We start from the raw sequence: 21,511 nt of genomic DNA on the forward strand, positions 1-21,511 counted from the left end.
ATCAAGCCTACCATCCCTTGCAGACAATCGAAGTGCCTGGAGACAGGAGGTCAAGTCGTCTATCTATCACAGTGACCAAAGGAGAAATGACCACTGGGAGGAGCACAGAGAGAAGAAACACCATTGTGCATCTGCAACAGCACAACCAGATGCCTTCATCTGCTCCAGCTGCAACAAAACATGTCCCGTCCGTCCCCCATTGGTCTTTACAGTCATAGAGAAAGACTAATAGGCAACTCCCTTCAAGATGGAGATTTGCAACTGAATGATCTACTCACATGATTTAGGGTTAAACACTCATGTGAGACCAAGCAAAGAACATCAACACTGAATTATCAAACTGTTAGAGCTCAGAGAGCTTCAGTATGCTTCAATGGAATTTTGCCAGTATTAAACCCTTCAGCGATATACATACAGGCATTTCTCCAGTTCAGTGTGCAATTAAACAATTAACAGCTTTCTCCAGCTTTTGGACATGATCTAAGAACATGAGAAAAGCCTGGTAGAGGGAGAGCCAATGGTCTGTCTAGTCCAGCATCCTGTTCTCACAGTGGCCAACCAGATGCCAGTGAGAGACCAGAAAGCAGGACTCAAACACAAGAGCTCTCTCCTATCCTGTTGTTTCCAACAACTGGTAAATATTTTTGCTTTCAACTGTGGTGGTGTGGAGCATAGCCATTATGGCTAGTTGCCATCAATAGCCCCCTTCTCCATGATTTTTTAAAAAGCTTATTTATTAAGGTTTCACAAAGAAAAAAAAACTTTTCAATTTTTAACATAAGCCATAAGTTTACTTTATCAATTGACTTCCCGCCCTCCCCTTCTATGGTTTCCATATTTACTCTTGAACGCTGCTTATTTCGCCTATATTATTTAATACATTCAATTTAACCTATTTATCTTAATAATTCACACTGTTGCTCATATTTAAAGCCCTGCTCATATTTTCATCTCACTATAATAGCTCTTTAAATGCTCGATAAAAGGTTTCCAGTCCTCAAGGAATTTTTTATCGTTTTGGTCTCCAATCTTTGCTCTTCATCTTGCCAGTTCTGCCAGTACTCCAATCTTTGCCAATCTTCCTTTGCTGGAACCTCTCCTTCTTTCCATCTTTGGGCACACAATATTTGTGCTGCTGTTGTCGTGTACATAAATAATTTAACCAGCAACTTGCTCCTCCTGTGACTTACAGCAACTGGCATTCGGAAGCATGACTGCCTCCAGCTGTGCAAGGAGAGCAAAGTCATTGTGGCTAGAAGCCCTTGAGAGCCTTTCATGAATTCGTCTAATCTTCTTTCAAAGCCATCCAAGTTGGTGGCCATCACTGCCTCCTGTTGGAGCGAGTTCCATAGTCTTAACTACAGTGGTACCTCAGGTTAAGTACTTATCATTCTGGAGGTCCGTACTTAACCTGAAACTGTTCTTAACCTGAAGCACCACTTTAGCTAATGGGGCCTCCTGCTGCTGCCGTGCCACTGGAGGCCGATTTCTGTTCTTATCCTGAAGCAAAGTTCTTAACCTGAAGCACTATTTCTGGGGTACCGGAGTCTGTAACCTGAAGCGTATGTAACCTGAAGCGTATGTAACCCGAGGTACCACTGTATATGCCATTGAGGAAGCATCTCCCTAAATGTGCATGCCTGCTGGGAAAACAGGAGCTTCCAGGAAAGGTCATCTCACTTTGCCCGAACCATAACTCTCTCTCTCCCTCTCTCATACACACACACACACACACACACACACACACACACACACACACACACACTGTGTGTATTTAATGTGCCTGTTTCCACTTGACTGAAATTGAAGAGGGTGTTGAAATCCAGAGCTGGGAGTCGGTCTGCAGTACCTGTCCATTAGAAAAATAATAATGTGCATTTCACATTTGAACTTCACATCTTGAATCATCTCGAGGTGTGTTGATGAGCCACTGGAACCCCTGGAGGCACCGATTATGCTTCCCACCATCAGGCCGTGACTCGCTTGCATACCAAATGTATAATGAATGCATTTTTATGCGTCAGGCTCCGGAGGACTTTGCAGACCTCCTCAATAGCCAGCTTTGGGGACATGGTCCACTTAATTCATATCTGGCTCCTTGATTGACTTCTGTCGGCAGGTGGTGATCATTCCCTTGCTGTGTTCGAAGGGAGGGGGTGTCTGAGTGCCTCAGAGACGTCAGTATCAGGAGAGCTGGATTTACAACGCTCTTGGATTCCGGAGGGACTCTGGGAAGAATACAGTGGATGGATCAGTGTCATAGGATGGAGGTTTTCCAACTAGGTTCAGGGGACTTTTGAGACTCCTTGTAAGCTTAAATTGGATTTCTCAAAACAGTAATGTTAGGTGAGATTCCTTGTAAAGACAGATGTCTCACAAAGACATTGAAAGTCAACCTTCCTGCGTAAAGTGTGCCTGTGGGAGGGAAATGACTGCCTTGCTGTTGTGGGGGGAAACGGGATCTCCCTTGTTTCCCTGAACGCTTGCAGAGTATGCAATTCCATGCATTTGGGGACCCATTTTTGCCATCTCTTTGTATGTTGGTTGTGGTGCTGTTGTGACCCACCTTAGATCAGTCCAAACCCACCAGTGGCCGATCAATGTTCTCAGGCATAATCCCAATTCACATGGAGCAACAATGAAGTCCAGAAAGCCTCTAGAGCAGCGGTTCTCAACCTGTGGGTCCCCAGATGTTGTTGGACTACAACTCCCATCATCCCTGAGCTCTGGCCTTGCTAGCTAGAGGTGATGAAAGTTGTAGTTCAACAACATCTGGGGACCCCACAAGTTGAGGAAGGCTGCTCTAGAGCATGTGTGGGAGATGTTGGACCCTTCCGAGGTTGCTAAACTACAGCTTCCATCAGCCCCAGCAAGCATAGCCAATGACAAGGATGGTGGGAGTTGTAGTTCAGCAATCTCTGGAAGGCCACACCTCTAGACTATGCCCCACAGTTCTCAGCTGTGTGTCAGAGTTCCATAACTGCTTGATTTCTGTACAGTTCCCCCATGTGATAAACCTTGAGGCTACATTGGTAGCCTTTTCTGGGCGGTGCCTTCAGGCCCTAGACTGACTCTTCTGATCCAAGCTGCCACTGGAGCCCCCCGTGCAGGAACGAGCATAAGAGGACTTCTTGCTCCAACTGAGCCTTGCTTGACCAAGCAGGTCTTCCTGATCTGCGGTGTTTTCCTGTATCTGCAGTTGCTCCTTGGTCCTGCATCTTGCTTTCTCCTTTGGTCCAGACTTCCGACTTCTATTGAAGCGGAATATCGGAAAATTCATGAAAGACAAAAGGAAGAATAATCTTCACACAGCACAGAGTTACAACTATGGAATTGTCTACCACAAGAGGGAGCAACGGGCACCTACTTGGGTGGATTTAAAAGAGGATAAAACAAATTCAAGAGGGGAAGGTTATCAATGGCTACCAGCTGCATGACTACGTTCAACCTACTCTGTTGGAGGCAGAATGGCCCTGAGTACCAGCTGCTGGGAATCACAAATGGGGAGAGACCTTCTGTGCTCTGGTTCTGCTTTTCAGCTATCCATAGTTTCCTGGTTTGGGTGTAATGGGAAACAGTGGTTTGACAAAACCCAGAAGTGTTCTGTTAGAATGCATAAGAGAAGGGATGAGTAGTTCAGGCATAACGCTATTTCCTGGTGTTTGTGTGAACTGGATGTTGGAATAATTGGGTCTTGGGCCTGATCCAGCAGGGTTCTTATGGGATGCAACAACCACCATGGGGAAGGCTGATTTGGGACACAGGAAAGTGCCTTATGCTGAGTCCATCTAGCTCAGCATTGCCTTTCAACACCAGTTGCTAGGAACTGCAACTGGGGAGAGAGTGGTCCAGCATCTGAGCTTCCCTTTGGGACATCTGTGAGAACAAGATACTGGACTGGATGGATCTTTGGCCTGATCCAGTCAGACTTTTATCACATTCTTATGGATGGCTTTAATAGGGGATTAGACAAACGCATAGAGGATAAAGCTATTGATGGCTACTAGCCAGGCTCGTTATGTCCAGCCTCTACGGCTGGAGGTAGGAGGGCTCTGAATACCAGTTACTGGGGATTGCAGGTGGGGAAAGTGCTCATATGTTCTTATGTTCAGCAGTTGTGCTCAAGCTTCCCTTTCATCTCTTTGCTTCAAAGGCTGTGGCATCAAGTTGTGCACAACCCCCAAGTGATCTCTTTTTTGCGCCAGAGTTTGGCGAGCCAACTGAAGACACACTATACTTCCAGAATGTCTTTGATAATGCCCTTTGGGCCACAGGCACCTCAGAAGCCTGGACACAGCATCAAAGAGAATACCGCTTTGAGGAGTACAGGAAGGTCTGATGAAAAGACAGGGAGGTAGGAAATGATCCTGTTTATCTTAAGAACACATAGAAGTACAGTGGACCCTCCAGATACGAACTTAACTCGTTCCGGGGGTCCATTTGCACCCCAAAAATTACGTAAATAGAGGCACGTTTCTGTGCATGTGCACAGCACGATTGAGCGCTTCTGCAAATGCACAAGGTGCACAAAGCGCTTCTGCACATGCGTGCGCGGCGAAACCCGGAAGTATATACTTCCGGGTTTGCCGTGGCCATAACCCAAAGATTCCATATCCAGTGGGATACATAAGTAGAGGGACGACTGTAGTGAGTTTTTGCCCAGGTGGGCTGAGATGGAGAGAAGGGGGCTTGCTTCCCAGGCTCAAATCAAGGTGCTGTTTAACTTAGAAAGGGACTTTCCTGAAGGCTACAGTTGTCATATGGGGCTGTGCTCCAAATCTCTCAACCCTAAGAGGTAAGGCTGCTGTCAGATGCAGTAGAGAAGAGAGGGGAAGTCCAAGGACAACCTCTTGGGGGCCACATGCAAGTGGTCTGCAGAGCTGGAAGGAAAAGTAGCCAGAGCAGTGGAATGGCGATTTGACTTTTTTACAGTAGGCTCATTTAAAGCAACCCTGGGTAGCTCAGTTGGTTAGAGCATGGTGCTGATAATGCCAAGGCTGCAGGTTCGATCCCCATATGGGACAGTTGCATATTCATTCCTGCTTTGCAGGCAGTTGGACTAGATGATCCTCAGGATCTTTTCCAACTCTACAATTCTATGCAATTCCAGGGAAGCAAGTGGTATTGTCAGAGTTCAAGGGCACATTCCAGCCAGGCAAAAACATTCACCGAAGTGTGTGAAGTAGGGTCAGTGATGGGTGTGGCCTAGGAAGAGGGGTGTGGTCTGCAGAGAGGGTGTGGCCTGGGAAGAGTCCTGAGGGCAAGGCAGAGAAGGCCACAATATACTCAGTCAGCGCACTGGTCTATCCAGCTCTCTGCACTTACTGGCAGTGACCCTCTGTGATTTCAGGCAGGGAGTCTCTCCCTGTCCTTCCAGGAGATGTCAGGTGTTCAACCCAGGACCTTCTACATGTCAAGCTCCTCCAGAAGAGCTATAGACCTTCCCCAGCCAGCATGGCATCTGTGCATGCACATTTCTGGTACTGGTTCCATAATTTTGGGGGCCCATGGAAATGGCACCTTCAATGGACACTCCCAACCTGCAAGAGGGTGAGACATGCAAGCTGAGAATTCACCCAGGCTGCATCAGATTGTCTTGGATACTCTGTGGCAACTGGAAGGAGTGGCACTGCCAGGGCTGGGGTGGACCCTCTTTGGGGCAAATGCCCAACCTAGACACCTTCCAGAGCTAGTCCTAGGATGCACACAGTGTTCTGGGGGCAAATGCAACTGCTAGTTGTGTCCGGGGTTCACGCCACTGCGCAGAGAACTGCAAAGTTTTGGTTAATAATCACAGGCTGCCCGTTTGTTTCTGGGCCCGATTCCAAGTACCTACGAAGCAGAGACAGGGAAGTGTTTTCCTACGCAAGGTTCTCTGAGCGAGTCCCACGGTCTTGGACACTGACGCAGGCTGTGGTGCACATCTCAGAGGCTGGCAACGCTCCAGCCCCCACATTGATCTCCTCATTAATTCCACCATTGTCCTGTCTCCCCGCCTGGTTTCACAGTCTGCTCAGTGCCACCTGCCTCCCCTGCACCAGCAGACTCTTGAACAGGACTGAAGGTGCCCCATGGACGATGCATGTCCTTGTATAACGGCACCTTTGCTTGCTTGCTTTTAACTCATTTATCCAGCTTCACAAAGGGCTGTTGCCATGGAGGGCAGGGAAGGGGGAGCCTGTTCCTCTCAAGGGTATTGCAAGCCTCTTCCCTGAACTTGAAAGGGCCATAGCTGAGTGGCAGGGCATTTTCGCCGCATGCAGAAGATCCCCAGTCCAATCCCCTGCATCTCCAGGTAGAACCAGAAATTCCCCTTGCCTGAAACCCTGGAGAATATTGTCAGCGCTGACAATACTGAGCTAGATGGGTGCTATTCAGTATAGTAAAGGGATGTAGCTCAATGGAAGAGCATCTGCTTTGCATGCAGATTCAATCCTTGGCGTCTCCAGGTAGGGCTTAGGAGAGACCTCTACCTGTATCCCTGCACAGACTCTGTCAGCCATTCATTGTTGACAAGACAAAGCTGGATGGACCAACGGTCTGATGTAGTATAATGAAGGACCATAGCTCAGTGGTCCAACATCTGCCTTGCCTGCAGAAGGTACCAGATTCAATCAATGACTTCTTCAGGTAAGGATGGGAATGTCTCCCTGTCTGGAATCCAGGAGAGCCTCTGCCGGTCAGTGTAGACAATAATGAGCTAGATGAATGAACAAGTCCAGCTTCCACTTCCAAACTTTTCAGCTGACATTCCGACATTCGAAAAGCCCCTAGTCTGTCCTTGAAGATACACGATAGAAGGACAATGCATATGGCCTGCCCCTCTGTCCATCTTGATGGCATCAAGTGGCCTGTTTTGCCTGCACTGGTGATCAGCTGGTTGTCGTTGCTGATCAGTTGATCAGCAGTGCCTGGAAACCCCTATTGGCCCAGCTGAATCTTTACCTGGCCCACACCTGACATCATATATGACGGCACATGTAGGGAAGGCCATTTGGCCAAAATTGCTACAAAGGGCAAATGGGGAAGTCTGATGAGTATTCTCCCACCCTTGATCTATGGCCATCCAGCAGATGTGGGGATCATTTGACCCTTGGGATGCTTCTGAATTATGTGAGACAATAAGAAAAGCCTACTGGATCAGGTCCATCAAGTCCAGCATCCTGTTATCAAAGTTGCCAGTTTCCAAAGGGAAAATCTCAAGCAGAATCTGGGCACAAGAACCTTCTCCTCTCCTGTGGCTTCCAGCAACTAATCCTCAGAAGCTTTCCTGCTTCTGACCATAGAGGAAGAGCATAGCCATTCTGTCTGGCAGCCCTGCATAGCTCTCTTCTACATGAACTTATCCAATCCTCTTTTAAAGCCATCCAAGTTGCTGGCCATCAGTGGTTCCTGCAAGAGTGAGTCCCATAGCTTAACTGGCTATCATCCGTGCTTGCTGGGGCTGATGGGAGTTGTAGTCCACCCAGCAGCATCTGGAGGGCTTATGGTTCCCTGTCACCTGCTTTACAGGATCTTCTCATTCTCCTTGCAAACCCGCCCCGCTCCCAGTACCTGCTTTTCAACTCTGAAGCCAAGTCTCCCTCCCCCCACCCCCTGCCCTGGGGGCTCCCAATCCTTGCAACCAGCGCCGCCGCCCCCCCTCGTGTGCTCACCCACCCAGCCAAGTGAAATTAATTTCACCGTGCAGGTCCCATGAAACGCTTGCCTGTGTAAAACACTTGCCTAAATGCCGAACGGTATTATGTGCCTGCGGATTCGCTCCGTCTATTAATTTCACAACCCTAATTTGCCAAACCACCAATCAAATATTCTTTGGCAATATTTGTACTTTATCACCCATGATGTTTAATTGCACGTAGCTTTCCCTCTTTCCAGGACTTTTCGAGGTGGTTCTCTGTTTAATATTCAAACCAGGCACTGAAATGAGACACATTAATCGAACCGTGTGGTTATGAAAACCTTCTTTTCCTTCTCCTTCTCCTTCTCCTTTTCCTTTTCCTTTCTCTCTCTCTCTCTCTCCCCCTCTCTCGCCTTGGCTGGAAACGGAGGCTGTATCTCGCTTCCTGCAGAATGTGGGCAGGACCGCCCTACAACCTTGTTGGCTTCGGGAATAATGGCTTGGAAATGGATCCTTCTCTCTCTCTCTCTGGCTAATTTCCCTTTTGTCACAGACAAGGTGCCAGCACACAGAGAACGACAGATGTTAAGCCTTTGTCATAGTTAGCTTGGGCTTGTCAAAGTCAGGACGGGGAACGGAGCCGAATGGAAGGAAGTTTTCCAAACTGCGCTATAAATATAATCAAAACCACATCTTTAAAAGCAATTAGGCGAAAGGCATCTTTGCGGATTAATTGCATGGTTTTCGCTGGATTAACCGGTTGATTAAATCTGCATGCAAATAGAACAACGGCCCAGGAGAACGACGAAAAGGGCTCTTTCTTTGTTTTTAGATCAGAGGGGGAGAATCTCAGGCCAGGAGTCCACATGCAGCCACAACCCCCCCCCCAGCCTCTCTATCTGCCCCTTGGGACTCCCCCCACGCCACACCCCTCACTGGTCCTCCTTCACACCTCTGGTGGTTTTACTTGGCTGTGATGTCCCCTTGAACTCTGATAAAGCCTCCTTATAGCTTGGGTGGAGGAAAGAGCAGGGTATGTGTGAGAAAGTGTAGGAACTACCCTACCATACAAAAGTTGCTCCGCCCACTTTTGCCTCTAGCCCCGCCCACCATTGGCACATGGCGCTTAGAAGGTCACCTGGAAGGGAATGGGGGCCCCTGGCTGAGAGAATTCTCTCACCACTGTTTTAGATTATATAGGTATGTGTCCCAGCAGGCAAGCCTCAGAAGAGGTATTCCTTCCTGGGTGTGAGGTGTTAAGGGTAATGGTTTAATTGACACAGAAATGAAGAATGGCTTAAGGTAGGGTTAGCACAAGTCAGGAATTTCCTGGGCACATCCAGAATACAGTGTCTGGGCATAAATCAGTAAGAATGTCTGGGAAAATCCTGATTGTGTGGCAGCCCATGTCAGCAGTGTCATTTATTTATTTATTTATTTATTTTGCCAATTTTTAGCCCAAAAGCTAAAAAATAGTCCCTCCCTTCTTATGCTGGTCTATGACCGTAATAAAGATTTGTTGTTGTTGTTGGGTTCTTAAAAAAAGGTCAACAACTTAGCAGCCAACCCCCCCCCCCCAAAAAAAGAAAGAAAACAAATTTTCTGTCCGGATTTTCACTGTTTGAAATATGGCAACCTTAGCTAAAGGTATATCACAGAAGGTTTAACGTGGGGCTCCACCATGAGGCTAGATTGAAACCAAGGAGAGCACTTTGCACTCTTGCTAAGTTAATGATTAATTAACTGATGGTTGTCTCTCTGGTAGCTAACATTTGAGTGTTGTAACCTTAGATTATGTGAGAAGTATTGGGTTGCAAATCTCCATTTTGAAGGGAGTTGCCTTTGAGTCTTTGTCTCCCAAACTCAAGTGAAGATGTAAAATGAAGCTCTCCTGAAGGGAGAGTAAACACCCTGGTGGCTGGAATTGTTTGGCTGTTTTGGCTGTGGAGAGACAGACCTTTGCTTTTAGGTCTCTTTGGGTTATTTCATATTTTCTGAGATGCTGAGCCTGTACTGGACAGCACAAGACATTGTATGCATATTTTGGACATAACATTTGATGTATTCTGTTTCATTTTAATGAGTTCTGCCAGTAAAAGTTTAAATAATATTTTTATGGGTCTGGGCAATGATTTATTCCAAAAGGAGTCAGTTCTTATGCTTCCAGTTGCTTCAAACTGCAACAATATTAATATCTGCAACAAGAGATGCAGAGAAAGTCTCATCTAAGGTTTGTAGATAGTTATATTAATGAACGCTATTCATCAGCCAAAAGGTTTTTCATCCAACAAGCCAGCCTTTGTCAATATGGTGCCCTCTGGATGTTTTGGACTACAACTCCTATCAGCCCTGGAAAGCACAGCTTTGCTGATGGTCTGGCTAAGACTAAGGCAACTTCCTACATTCTTATTTAAATCAGCCCTTTATTCTGAATACTGAGGATTAGAACTTTACTTTATTTTAAGGGAAGGACTGAAGCTCAGTGGTAGAGCTCTCTCTCTCACCACTTGCTTCAAACCACTCAAAGGTGTTTAGGCAGCTCTGTTATTTACTTATTAGTAAAATGAGGAGGGCAATAGCTCATTGGCAGAGCATCTGCCTTGCAAGCGGGAGGTCCCAGATTCAGTACCTGACATCTCCAGGTTGGGCTACCTGAAACCCTGGAGGGCAGCTGCCAGCCAGTGTCAGCAGCACTGAGCTAAGTGGACAAGGCAGCTTCCTATGTTTTGCTGTTTCAGTAGCTGACCCCTTCCTTTTTTGCACAGAGTGCTCCAAAAAGGCCAGAAGCAGTATTCATGAATTCTCCATTTGCCCATTTCACCTCTTCCAAGCTAAAGGGGTTCACACGGAGCCCTCAGCCGCCTAGAAAACATCCTCGCTGCAGCAGCTGCTGAACAACAGTCATAACTTACCAACCAAGAATTCATTTCCGAGAGCAGAGGAAATTGGGACACACACACACCCCACTGTGACACTTCGGTTTGAGGTTTAATGTTCCTATTTAGTTCAAATGCCCAATTTCTACACTGATTTATACTTCTTCTCCTTTCCATTTATCTTTGCTCTGTTCGAAACATTTAAAAAGGTCTTTCTTCAGCAATAGAAGTGGTGGAATAGCAGGAAGGGTGTTATGTAATTCAAGCCCCGGGATGGGGCGGACACAAGAGATTCACCTCCTTCCTTGACCCCCTTCATCACTTTATGCAGGATTTCTTAAATGCTCTGTGAGCATCCCTTATTTGCATGTGAACCACTGAAATGAAATGGTGGTGCGTGGTGCACATTGAGATTGATAGGGTGGGAGGCAGGGAGCTGGACAGCAGGTGGCGCCACAGCCCGTGACACGCAAAGCCAACTAATTCTAGTTTTGCCCTCATCCTCCTCTCTGCTGCAACACTAAGACTAAGGAGGAGGGAGGTGACAGGCAGGGCCACCCCCGAGCAAGCTGTAAGAAAGAAGGCTGGCAGGTTGGGGCTGACTGGGAGCAGACTAAAGTTGGTGGGTCACTGCCTCTTTCACCCTAACAGACCAGCCTCCGCTGTTGAAATGGACTTCCACTGAGCGATGATATTTTTAAATTTAATGTGAAATGCTAACTTGGAATATGGAATGTCCTAAGGCTACTTGAGGGACGCGGGTGGCGCTGTGGGTTAAACCACAGAGCCTAGGACTTGCCGATCAGAAGGGTGGTGGTTTGAATCCCCATGACAGGGTGAGCTCCCGTGCTCGGTCCCTGCTCCTGCCAACCTAGCAGTTCGAAAGCACGTCAAAGTGCAAGTAGATAAATAGGTACTGCTCCAGTGGGAAGGTAAACAGCATTTCCGTGCACTGCTCTGGTTCGCCAGAAGCGGCTTAGTCATGCTGGCCACATGACCCGGAAGCTGTACGCCGGCTCCCTCAGCCAGTAAAGCGAGATGAGCGCCGCAACCCCAGAGTCGGTCACGACTGGACCTAATGGTCAGGGGTCCCTTTACCTTTACTTTTTAAGGCTACTTGAGGGTTTTGCCAAGGGATCTTGTTGGCTACTAAGAGAACAAGAATGCTGGATTTTATTTTTATTGTTAATACCCCAGCCATCTGGCTTACCTGGACCATTGGCCTGATCCAGCAGGGCTTTTCTGATGCACTTAAGCAGACATATGTAGGATAGCTCAGTCGGTAGAACATGAGACTCATAATCACAGGGTAAGTGGTTTGGGCCCCACATTGGGCAAACGATTCCTGCATTGCAGAGGGTTTGACTTAGATGACCCTCATGGTCCCTTCCAACTCTATGGTTCTGTGAGTCTATGACTGTGGTGTTCAACATGCGGGCACCTCTTGAGTGTTTACGGAGACATCATGCAGGCCGTCACGCAAGCTGACAGCTATCAAGCACTGCCAAGCAGCTAATAGGACGGTATGTCCACTGTCAGATTCTATCAAGGACTTAACGCAATTGCCTACCAACCCACAAATGGTCCAGTGCAAGATCTCATTACATAGAGCTATCAAATGCAGTCAAGTTCCGAGCACCACCGGATGTCAATTTGAGTCACCAAAGATCCTGTGAACACACCAGAAAAATAGTTAAGTGTTCTAAAAGAATAACCATCATCAAAACTGGTTTGCAGCTGTCCAGGTCTGAAAAAGTTAACTAAAGGACCTTGCGGTGTAGGTTGGTTGGTGTTAAAAGGGGGGAGGGGACACCCCAGGAGCCAGGTACAATTTTTCTTATCGACATTTATGTTTATGGGAACAGTAATTGAGAGGAGTTATAGTGGATCTGTGTGCAGTGGGCATGCCATAGTGCTCTACTGCCCACGTGCCCAGGGTCTTAAGAAGCTGGCGCAAGCTGCCATCACACAGGGGAAGATTCTTTAAGTAGAGCCCTTTAGGTCTTTCAAGCAGCCTTGCCCAATCTATCGCTTGTTCCTTGTCTGTGTTTTATTTACTGTGGACTGAAAGTACAGTGTGTGTGTGTGTGTGTGTGTGTGTGTGTGTGTGTGTGTGTGTGTGTGTGTGTGTGTGTGTAGTTTCTGGGCATTGCTAGACAGGGAAAATTAAACTGCTGATACCCTAATGTCGTCATATATATATATATATATATATATATATATATATATATATATATACACACACACACACACACACACACACACACACACACACACACACACACATATACACATACATACACACCCACACCCACCCACCTATGGTACGACTGCATTTGGAATACTGTACTTTTTCTGGTTGTCTCACCTCAAAATAGATATTGTAGAGTGATGAAAGGTTCAAAAAAAGGGCAACCAAAATGATCGAGAGGGTGGAGAGACTCCCCTATGAGGAGAGATTGCAGCATTTGGGAGTTTAGAGAAAAGGAGAGTTAGAGGCGATATGATAGAAATGTATAAAACGATGCACAGCATGGAGAGAGTGGACAGAGAAATGTTTTCCTCCCTCTCTCATAACACCAGAGCTGGCAGACATCCAGTGAAGCTTGAATGTTGAAAGAGCCTGGACAGATAAAAGAACGGGCTTCTTCACACAGAGTTAAACTATAGAGTTGTCGCCCCCCCCCCCCAGGAAGCAGTGATGGCCACCAACTCGGGTGGCTTTTTGAGAGAATTGGACAAATTCGTGGAGGAGAGGGCTGTCAGCGGCTGCTAGTCATGACGGCTGCGTTCTGCCTCCACAGTCGGATACAGTTACTATGCTTCTAAATACAAGCTGCTGGAAACTGCAGGAGGGGAGAGGGCTCTTGTGTTCGAATCCTGCTCAAGGGCTTTCCACGGGCATCTGGTTGGCCACTGTGAGAACAGGAGACTGGACTAGATGGGTCATTGGCCTGATCCAGAGAGGCTCTTCTTATGGGTATTTTTTAGTTCAGAATATGGACACCTGTGTGTGTTCTGGGCGCAGCACAGCCACAGACTGTGGGCCTTGACAAATGCCTAACAATGCCATCTCCCTGATAGTCATCTACAGTGGTACCTCGGGTTACAGATGCTTCAGGTTACAGACTCCGCTAACCCGGAAGCAGTACCTCGGGTTAAGACCTTTACCTCAGGATGAGAACAGAAATCACAAACCAGCAGCGTGGCGGCAACAAGAGGCCCCATTAGCTAAAGTGGTGCTTCAGGTTAAGAGCAGTTTCAGGTTAAGAAGGGACCTCCGGAACGAATTAAGTTCTTAACCCGAGGTACCACTGTATTTGTTTGAAGGAGCTGGCCCAGGTCCTTTCTCCCCTCCATTCCCACCTCCTCCCAGCTGCAGAACATATGCCCGTGCTGCCCAGGGCAGACGTGCTCCCTGTGGGAATGTTCTGGGGTGCAGGAGAGGATATATTGACTAATTATATCCTTATCCAACATGTGCTAACAAGTTCCCAAAATATCAGCAGAGTTTATAAACATTCCCCTTTAAGTTCGCAACGGTAACGTGTGCACAGGTTCGCTAGAACCTCTATAATAATTACTCTGGCAATTTCCCCTTTGTTCCCTCTGAAAATACAAGACACGACACAGTCTTTATAAAAGTATAAAAGAGTTTACTCACGTTCTGTTCACAATATGATCCCAGAAGGCAGACATCTTAAGAAAGTTACATACATTCAGAATCTATCTTATAGCAAGATAGTCCTTATCTCCTCTCTTGGCTGAGAGCCAAGAGAGCATCTTTAGATGCTTCCTCATCGAAGGAAAATGGCAGAGAGAGAGAGTGGCTGCCTGCCCTGTGCTTTTGTCATTACCTGCACAGGTGAGGCCACACCCACCTCTGGTCACATGCGGAGGAAGTCCGTCCCTAGGAAGTTTATCTGCTTGCTGGACAGACATCCCTCCCCATGTTCTAACATGTACACTCTAGGAATGTTGTCATTGACTGCTCCTGTGTTTACATCCCACACTCCCGAGGGGGGCATGGCATGGATGGGACGGGATAGCCTCTTGGGTGCTTAGAGCAGTGTGCGTGCCCTGAAGCCAGAGGCGGAGCGAGCCGCTCACGGGGCAGAGCAAGCCACCCATGACAGACATTTGCCACGCCGCCCACCCACAACTCCCAAGCCTCCCCCAAGCTGTCAAAACAAAGGGGGAAGGGGAGAATGCTGCCGGCAAAGTGGCGCAGCTCCTCCCCTTACCCTGATGGCTCGGGGTAGGCTGGGGAGTCGCTGGCGGGAGGTGCACCAAATGTCACCCCCTTCAGTGAGGGCACCTGGGGTGATCCGCCCCCACCCCTTCCTACACCCCTGCTTTCCCCCATTGTATTGACCCTCTGGTGCAGGATGTGGAAACAGCTTCCCCACCGGCAATGGAAGCCCACCCCCCACATCCTTTTGAGCTACACACCTGGCAAGTAAAACACCCAAGTCTACTATATGTTTTGGTGAGGTGTACACTGGTGCGCGAGGGACACGGGTGGCACTGTGGGTTAACCACAAAGCCTAGGACTTGCCGATCAAAAGGTCGGCGGTTCGAATCCCCGCAACGGGCTGAGCTCCCTGCTCCTGCCAATCTAGCAGTTCAAAAGCACGTCAAAGTGCAAGTAGATAAGTAGGTACCACTCCGGCGGGAAGGTAAATGACATTTCTGTGAGCTGCTATGGGTCGCCAGAAGCAGCTTAGTCGTGCTGACCACATGACCCAGAAGCTGTACGCCAGCTCCGTCGGCCAATAAAGCGAGATGAGTGCTGCAACCTCAGAGTCGGCCGCGACTGGACCTAATGGTCAGGGGTCCCTTTACCTTTACCTTTACCTTTATACTGGTGCCCATGCAGAGTTTCAGTCACCTGCAAGCAAATTCAGGCCACTCAGTCAAAGTGGATTCAGAGCTCTTGCGCAACAAACCCACTTCCCCAAAATATCAGACCATTTTTTGTGACAAAGCAGCTGGAAAGTGAAGGATGAGAACGTAACTGGTAACTCCAAACATATTTAGTGGACAAGTGTCAATGTATTTGTGTTCTGGGATCAGGTTTTCAATGAAACTGGTAAAATTGCTCAACAATATGTCAGGAAGACCCCAGAGCTTGCTCTGCTAAATTTATTTACAGATGATAATATGGACTTGAGAGATAAACCACGATAGGATGCTTATTAGAAGCTGCTCATGTGACTATTGCACCTTTTAGGAAAGACCATTAAGGTGCTAATTTAACAGCATGGTATGAAAGGTTTCAGCAGATAAAATCACATGTAAACTAAGAATAGCTAGAGGAAATAAACACAGAAATTGGTTTGCGAGAGACCAGTGGAATTTTATCGCTTATTGCTTATACAAATACTTCAGACAGCAAACAGAAAGTCCCTAGGGTGTACTCCAGAATATGGATCTGTTAAATGTTTGTTCTCACTTTTTATTAATTTAAATACGCTATCTCTGCATTTATATGAACTTCTTTGTGGGTGTCTGTGCATAGAAGCTTCTTGGTGTTTTTCTTCTGATTTTGTTCAGCTTGTTATGGGGTAGATTTCATAACATCCTTTCATCTTTTGTTAACTTGTTGGTGCTTGTTATGTAACTTAAGAAAATTAATAAAAGACAGACACACAGAGACAGAAATTAGTTGTTTTCAACTGTTTTTAATCTTGTGTAATATTGTATGTTAATATTAATGTTTGTTTCCATTGTTGTAACCCACCCTGGCACCTGAGGGTGATGGGTGGATTAATAATAATAATAATAATAATAATAATAATAATAATAATAATAATAATAATAATAATGCCCTGCTGGATCAGGCCAGTAGCCCATCTAGTCCAGCATCCTGTTCTCACAACAGCCAGCCAGATGCCTGTGCAAAACTCTCAAGTGAGACCGGAGCACAACAGCCCTCGCCCCTCCTGTGACTTCCAGCAACTAATATTCAGAAGTATCCCTGCCTCTGATTGTAGAGCAGGAGTAGGCAACCTAAGCGGCCCATGGGGATCGTTTAACCAGCCCCCAAGCTGCCCCCGAACTGAGCCACCCACTTGGCGAGTCCCCACACACTGCACTAAACCAGCGCAGTGTGGTGCAGGGACTCACTTCCGCGGTGCCAGAAATCGCTTCTGCGCATGCTCAGATGAAAGAAATTGCATCTGCGCATGCTCAGATGCTGGAAATCACATCTGCACAGATGCAGACACTGGAAATCGCGGCCGCACACGCTCATGCACGTGGCCCACAGAGGGATCTCCGCTGGAGTGAACCAGCCCAGGTGAGGTGAACCTTGCCGACCCCTGCTGTAGAGGCATCGTGATTATTAGCCACTGATACCCTTAACCTTCATGAGCATGCAGCTTCAAGCAAATCAGAATACATGTTCAATAAATAGCAGATGTTGTCTAACTCCCCTCCAAACAAATCAGAATGAATGCTCAATAAACAAGTCATCTAGAAGCAACCTAAGTGTTTTGTCTGTTTGGAAGAGGGGGGATTCTGTGCCTCACTGGGTTTTCTCCTGTGAAACGTGTGTGTGTGTGTGTGTGTCCCCATGACAGTTTTTGATTTCCAAATGCACCCTCAAGGCCACAAAGAGTTAGGAGCCCATAAATCCACACATAAATAATAAATTGCCACCTTGCCTGGATGGGGTTTCTTGTGTGTAATTAAATGGTAGCTTAAGCAAGGAGGGACTGGCTTTGTTTCTGACATCTAACCTGATCTCCTTGCCAATTTCCTGGAATGAATCTGAAAGCAAGGCGTTTTACTGCCCATAAATTTCAAGTGAGGTTTATGAGATGCTGAGGAAGACAAGAGAGGGATGGCTGTTACCCTTTCACCCTGTTCATCTCCCACCAGAGATATCTGGCTGGCTGGTGGCTGCTGGAAGCAGCACACAGGAGCACAGGCTGATGCAGTTCTAGTAAGGACACAAAACAAGTGAAGATCACGCCACCCTTTGCATGGAACCAGGTTGTTGCTGTTGTTTGATCGTTCAGTCGTGTCCGACTCTTCGTGACCCCATGGACCAGAGCACTCCAGGCACTCCTGTCTTCCACTGCCTTCCGCGGTTTGGTCAAACTCATGCTGGTATCTTCGAGAACACTGTCCAACCATCTCGTCCTCTGTCGTCCCCTTCTCCTTGTGCCCTCAATCTTTCCCAGCATCAGGGTCTTTTCCAGGGAGTCTTCTCTTCTCAAGAGGTGGCCAAAGTATTGGAGCCTCAGCTTTAGGATCTGTCCTTCCAGTGAGTACTCAGGGCTGATTTCCTTAAGAATGGAGAGGTTTGATCTTCTTGCAGTCCATGGGACAGGTAGCTGTTCTAAAACGTCATAAGCATTCGAGATCCAACTTGCTTCCATCATGGGGGTTCAGAGCAAATCAAAATAATGTTGAATAATACCATAGCCGTTTAGGGGTTTTAGTTTAGAGAGGTGGCATCATAGAAGTTTATAAAATTATGTGTAGCATGGAGAAAGTAGATAGAGAAAAGGTTCTATCCCTCTTTCATAACACAAGAACTCAGGGACATCCAGCGAAGCTGAAGATTGGAAGATTCCAGACCAAGACCTCTAAAAGGAGCTGTGTCAAGAGCAGCCCTGTTCTCATGCCCAGGATGTTCTGAGAACAGCATGTTGAACTAGATGAGCCACTGGCCAGATCCAACAAGCTCCTCTTATATTCTTATATTCTCTGGTAGGGATGGGTGTGAGATTCAATTCCACTCGTATCAAAAGGCAAACCATCTGATTCTCATTTTCCAAATCAGTACTGGACCTTTGAAATTTGCTCTTTGCCAAATGTTGAAATGTAGCATTGTGTTCAACCAAGTAATGTGTTCAAAACTGCATATTCTGGGGTAAAGTGTGCATTAAAATGTATACATTTTTAAAAACAACAATAATACAAAAATGCATTCTGCTTTGCAAAACCGTGTACGCTAGGAAAAATTGCATACAAATATGCCTGTCGTGAGAAATTCAAACTAAAATTATTGTGAATTTTCATGTGGACTTGTTTCTGAAAAATTTGCAACCTGATGTGGAAATGAAGAGAACTAAACTTAAAAATGGGAAAAAAACCTGAGAAACCAAAATTGACGAATATGCCTATCCACAAGGCCTGGTCACAAACCCTAGCAGCCTAAATAACAACCTCTTCCCTCTCCCTGCAGAGATCCGTGAGGCATTCAAAGTTTTTGACCGGGACGGCAACGGTTTCATCTCCAAGCAGGAACTGGGCACAGCAATGAGGTCCCTTGGCTACATGCCCAATGAGGTGGAACTGGAAGTCATCATCCAGAGACTAGACATGGATGGTAAGACTTTTTGGAGGGGGTGGGAAAAGTTTTAGATGCTCCCCCTCCCCTTTTTGTTGCTCTTCTCTTTTGAATCAAACTCCCTGTTTCTTATGTGTGCTCTCCTCCCTGACTAGCCTTCCCCTAATCTGGTGTCCTCCAGATGTTGTGGACCAGCCAGCAAAGACTCCCACTCCTAGAGGAAGAAATGGCATTTGGGAGGAGTGATCTGTCCCTGAAGGCATAAACGGCTTCAGTCAAGTCCCAGGCACTCTAGGAGCAAGTAGCTCCCTCAGAGCTCTCCATGGTGCTGAAACTACTGGCCAGCCTTGTGCTCATTTGTCAAATCCCTGTGCCTTCTCCCTGATGCTATTAGGCATGGATGTGGGGAACAGAGAGGCGACATGTTTCGGGGAGGGTGCTCAATCTTGATCCTTCTTATCCCACCTTCACCCCATACCTTTCCCCCTTCTGTTTCTAGCTTGCTCAGCCAGGCTGCCTTCCCTCCCGCACTGAACTTCATGAGCGTCCCCAGCTGATGTGCCTCTAATGTGACCATTGCCAGAGCTATTACAGATTTGATGTCCCCCAGCTAAAGGGAATATTTGTCTTTCAGAAAAGAGTCTCATCCCAGAGTTGTAAAAAAAGGTTGACAGCTCCATAAAATTCAAGCTGTGAATTTGCCAGCGCTCAGAATTGCTCTTATCTCTGGGCTGCTTTCCATGGAAGGGATTGATATTAAAGGTGGCAAAACTGACCCTACTTGGCTGGCTCCAGAGAGTAAGCCAACTGGACTCGGGTCCATGGCCCACAGAATCAGGAAGGGCCCATTCATAGGGGCAAGGGGCACCCATGGAGTAGCTGGATTCTATCCCTTCTTTTGCTTGTCTACCTTATGTGATGGCCCCCATTAGCTACTGTTTTAGAAGGTTGCAGAAAGAGGCACGAATTTCCCTCTTGCACCGCCTGAAGCTGCTGGGAGTTGTAGTCCAAAATAGCTAGAGGGCTCAAGCTTGGGGAAGACTGCTTAATTAGGGGAAAGGCCATAGCTGAATGGTAGAGCTTCTTTTTTACATGCACAAGATCTCAGGTTCAATCCCTGGCATCTTCAGGTAGGGCCAGGCATATCCTCAGTCTGAAACCCTTGAGAGTTGCCACTAGTCAGTGTAGACAATACTGACCTAGATGGACTAATGGTGTGACTCAGTTTGCTACATTCCTAATTGTAGCTCTGTGGTAGAGCATCTAGTTGGCATGCAGAAGGTCCCAGGTTCAATCCCCGGCATTTCAAGGTAGTGCTGGGAAGGTCCCTTGGCTGACAACCTGGGGAGCCACTGATGGTCAGTGTAGATAATTCTAAGCTGGATAGACAAGTGGTCTGACTCAGTACAAGTTAGCTTCCTTTGGCACAGCACATACATTGCATGCAAATGGTCTCCATTTCAATTCCTGACATCTCAGGGTAGGGCAAGGAAACCCTGGAGAGCTGCTGTCAGTCAGCACAGATGATACTGGAACACATGGACCAGTGGTCTGACTCAATATAAGGCAGCTTTCTATATTACTAACTTTAGCTCAGTCAATAGAGCATCTGCCTTGCATGCCAAAGGTTCCGGGTTCAATTCCTGGCATTTCCAGGTGAAGCTGGGAGAGACCAGTGCCTGAAATCCTGGAAAGATGCTGCCAGTCAGTGTAGATGATATTGAGCTACGTGGACCAAGGTCTAACTCAGTATAATACAGCTTTCTATCTCCATGTTTTAGTAGCAGTCAATTGTAGGTGCATGCAGCGGAAAGCCATGGTGGCAAAGTGGATTTGAGGAGCAGGTGTCTGCACAGGGATATTATCTAGCTCAGTAGTGATACCCTGGCTGGCAACTCCTGTGTGCCAAGGGGGCTTGCCCAGGAAATTGGTTCTCTCTCACACACACTGGCTGCAGGTTTGTTCCAGCATCTGGGGAATGACAAGTATCTTTCTGAGCAGCCCAGTGGTGACTACAGGTAATCCATAGTTTCTGCATAACCCAGTCCACCTTGGCTCTGCACTGGCAAAAAGCACATCAGCTTGAATAAGGACATTATTTTCAAATATGTTTGGGGGAAATAGCCTGAGACCTCAGAAAGCCACTGCCAGTGAGAGCAGGCAGTGGTGGACTAAGTGAACAAGTAAGCTGACGTGGTCTAAAGGAGTTTCAAAAATCACCCCCGGGGTCTGAATTGATCCTAAGTTCACAGCCTGAAAACAGCTTTAGTTGGAGGGCTGTTGCTCAGAAGCAGAGTATCTGCTTTGCAGATGCAGAAGGTCTCCCAGGTTCAGTCCTTCATTGCACACCTTTTGGTGCCAGGCAAAAACATTCCTCTTTAACCAGGCCTTTGGCTGATGGACGTCCAATGCCCTTTTAAAATGTGTTGAGAGCAGGGGTTAGAGGGTTGTTCTTGTTTTTATTTTGTGTTTTGTGATTTTATTTTTGTGATTTTATGTTGTGAACTGCCCTGAGACCTGTGAGCATAGGGCAGAATACAAACAAACAAACAAACCATGACATCTCCAGGTGAAAGACTCCTCCTGCCTGAAACCCTGGAGAACCACTGTGTCAGGAACTGGACCGAACAGGAGGAATGGGAATTGAGCCCTTGGTCTGATCGGCTCCTCTCAGAAGAGGAGGAGGAGAGGGAAATTTCGACCCCCATG

General features: G+C 47.1%; 1 protein-coding gene across 2 annotated transcripts in view; it reads left to right on the plus strand.

Moving 5' to 3' along the window:
- CABP7 (calcium binding protein 7) overlaps nt 1-21,511 on the plus strand; it is a 56,389-nt gene that overhangs the window by 25,083 nt on the left and 9,795 nt on the right. For both annotated transcript variants that reach the window (XM_081175167.1, XM_081175168.1), the window contains exon 2: nt 18,698-18,841. In XM_081175167.1, the coding sequence (XP_081031293.1) occupies nt 18,698-18,841 (144 nt within the window). The remainder of the gene's footprint in view (nt 1-18,697; nt 18,842-21,511) is intronic.

The sequence above is a fragment of the Podarcis bocagei genome, assembly GCF_964188305.1.
Source record: "Podarcis bocagei genome assembly, chromosome: 16".
Taxonomy (NCBI): Eukaryota; Metazoa; Chordata; class Lepidosauria; order Squamata; family Lacertidae; genus Podarcis; species Podarcis bocagei.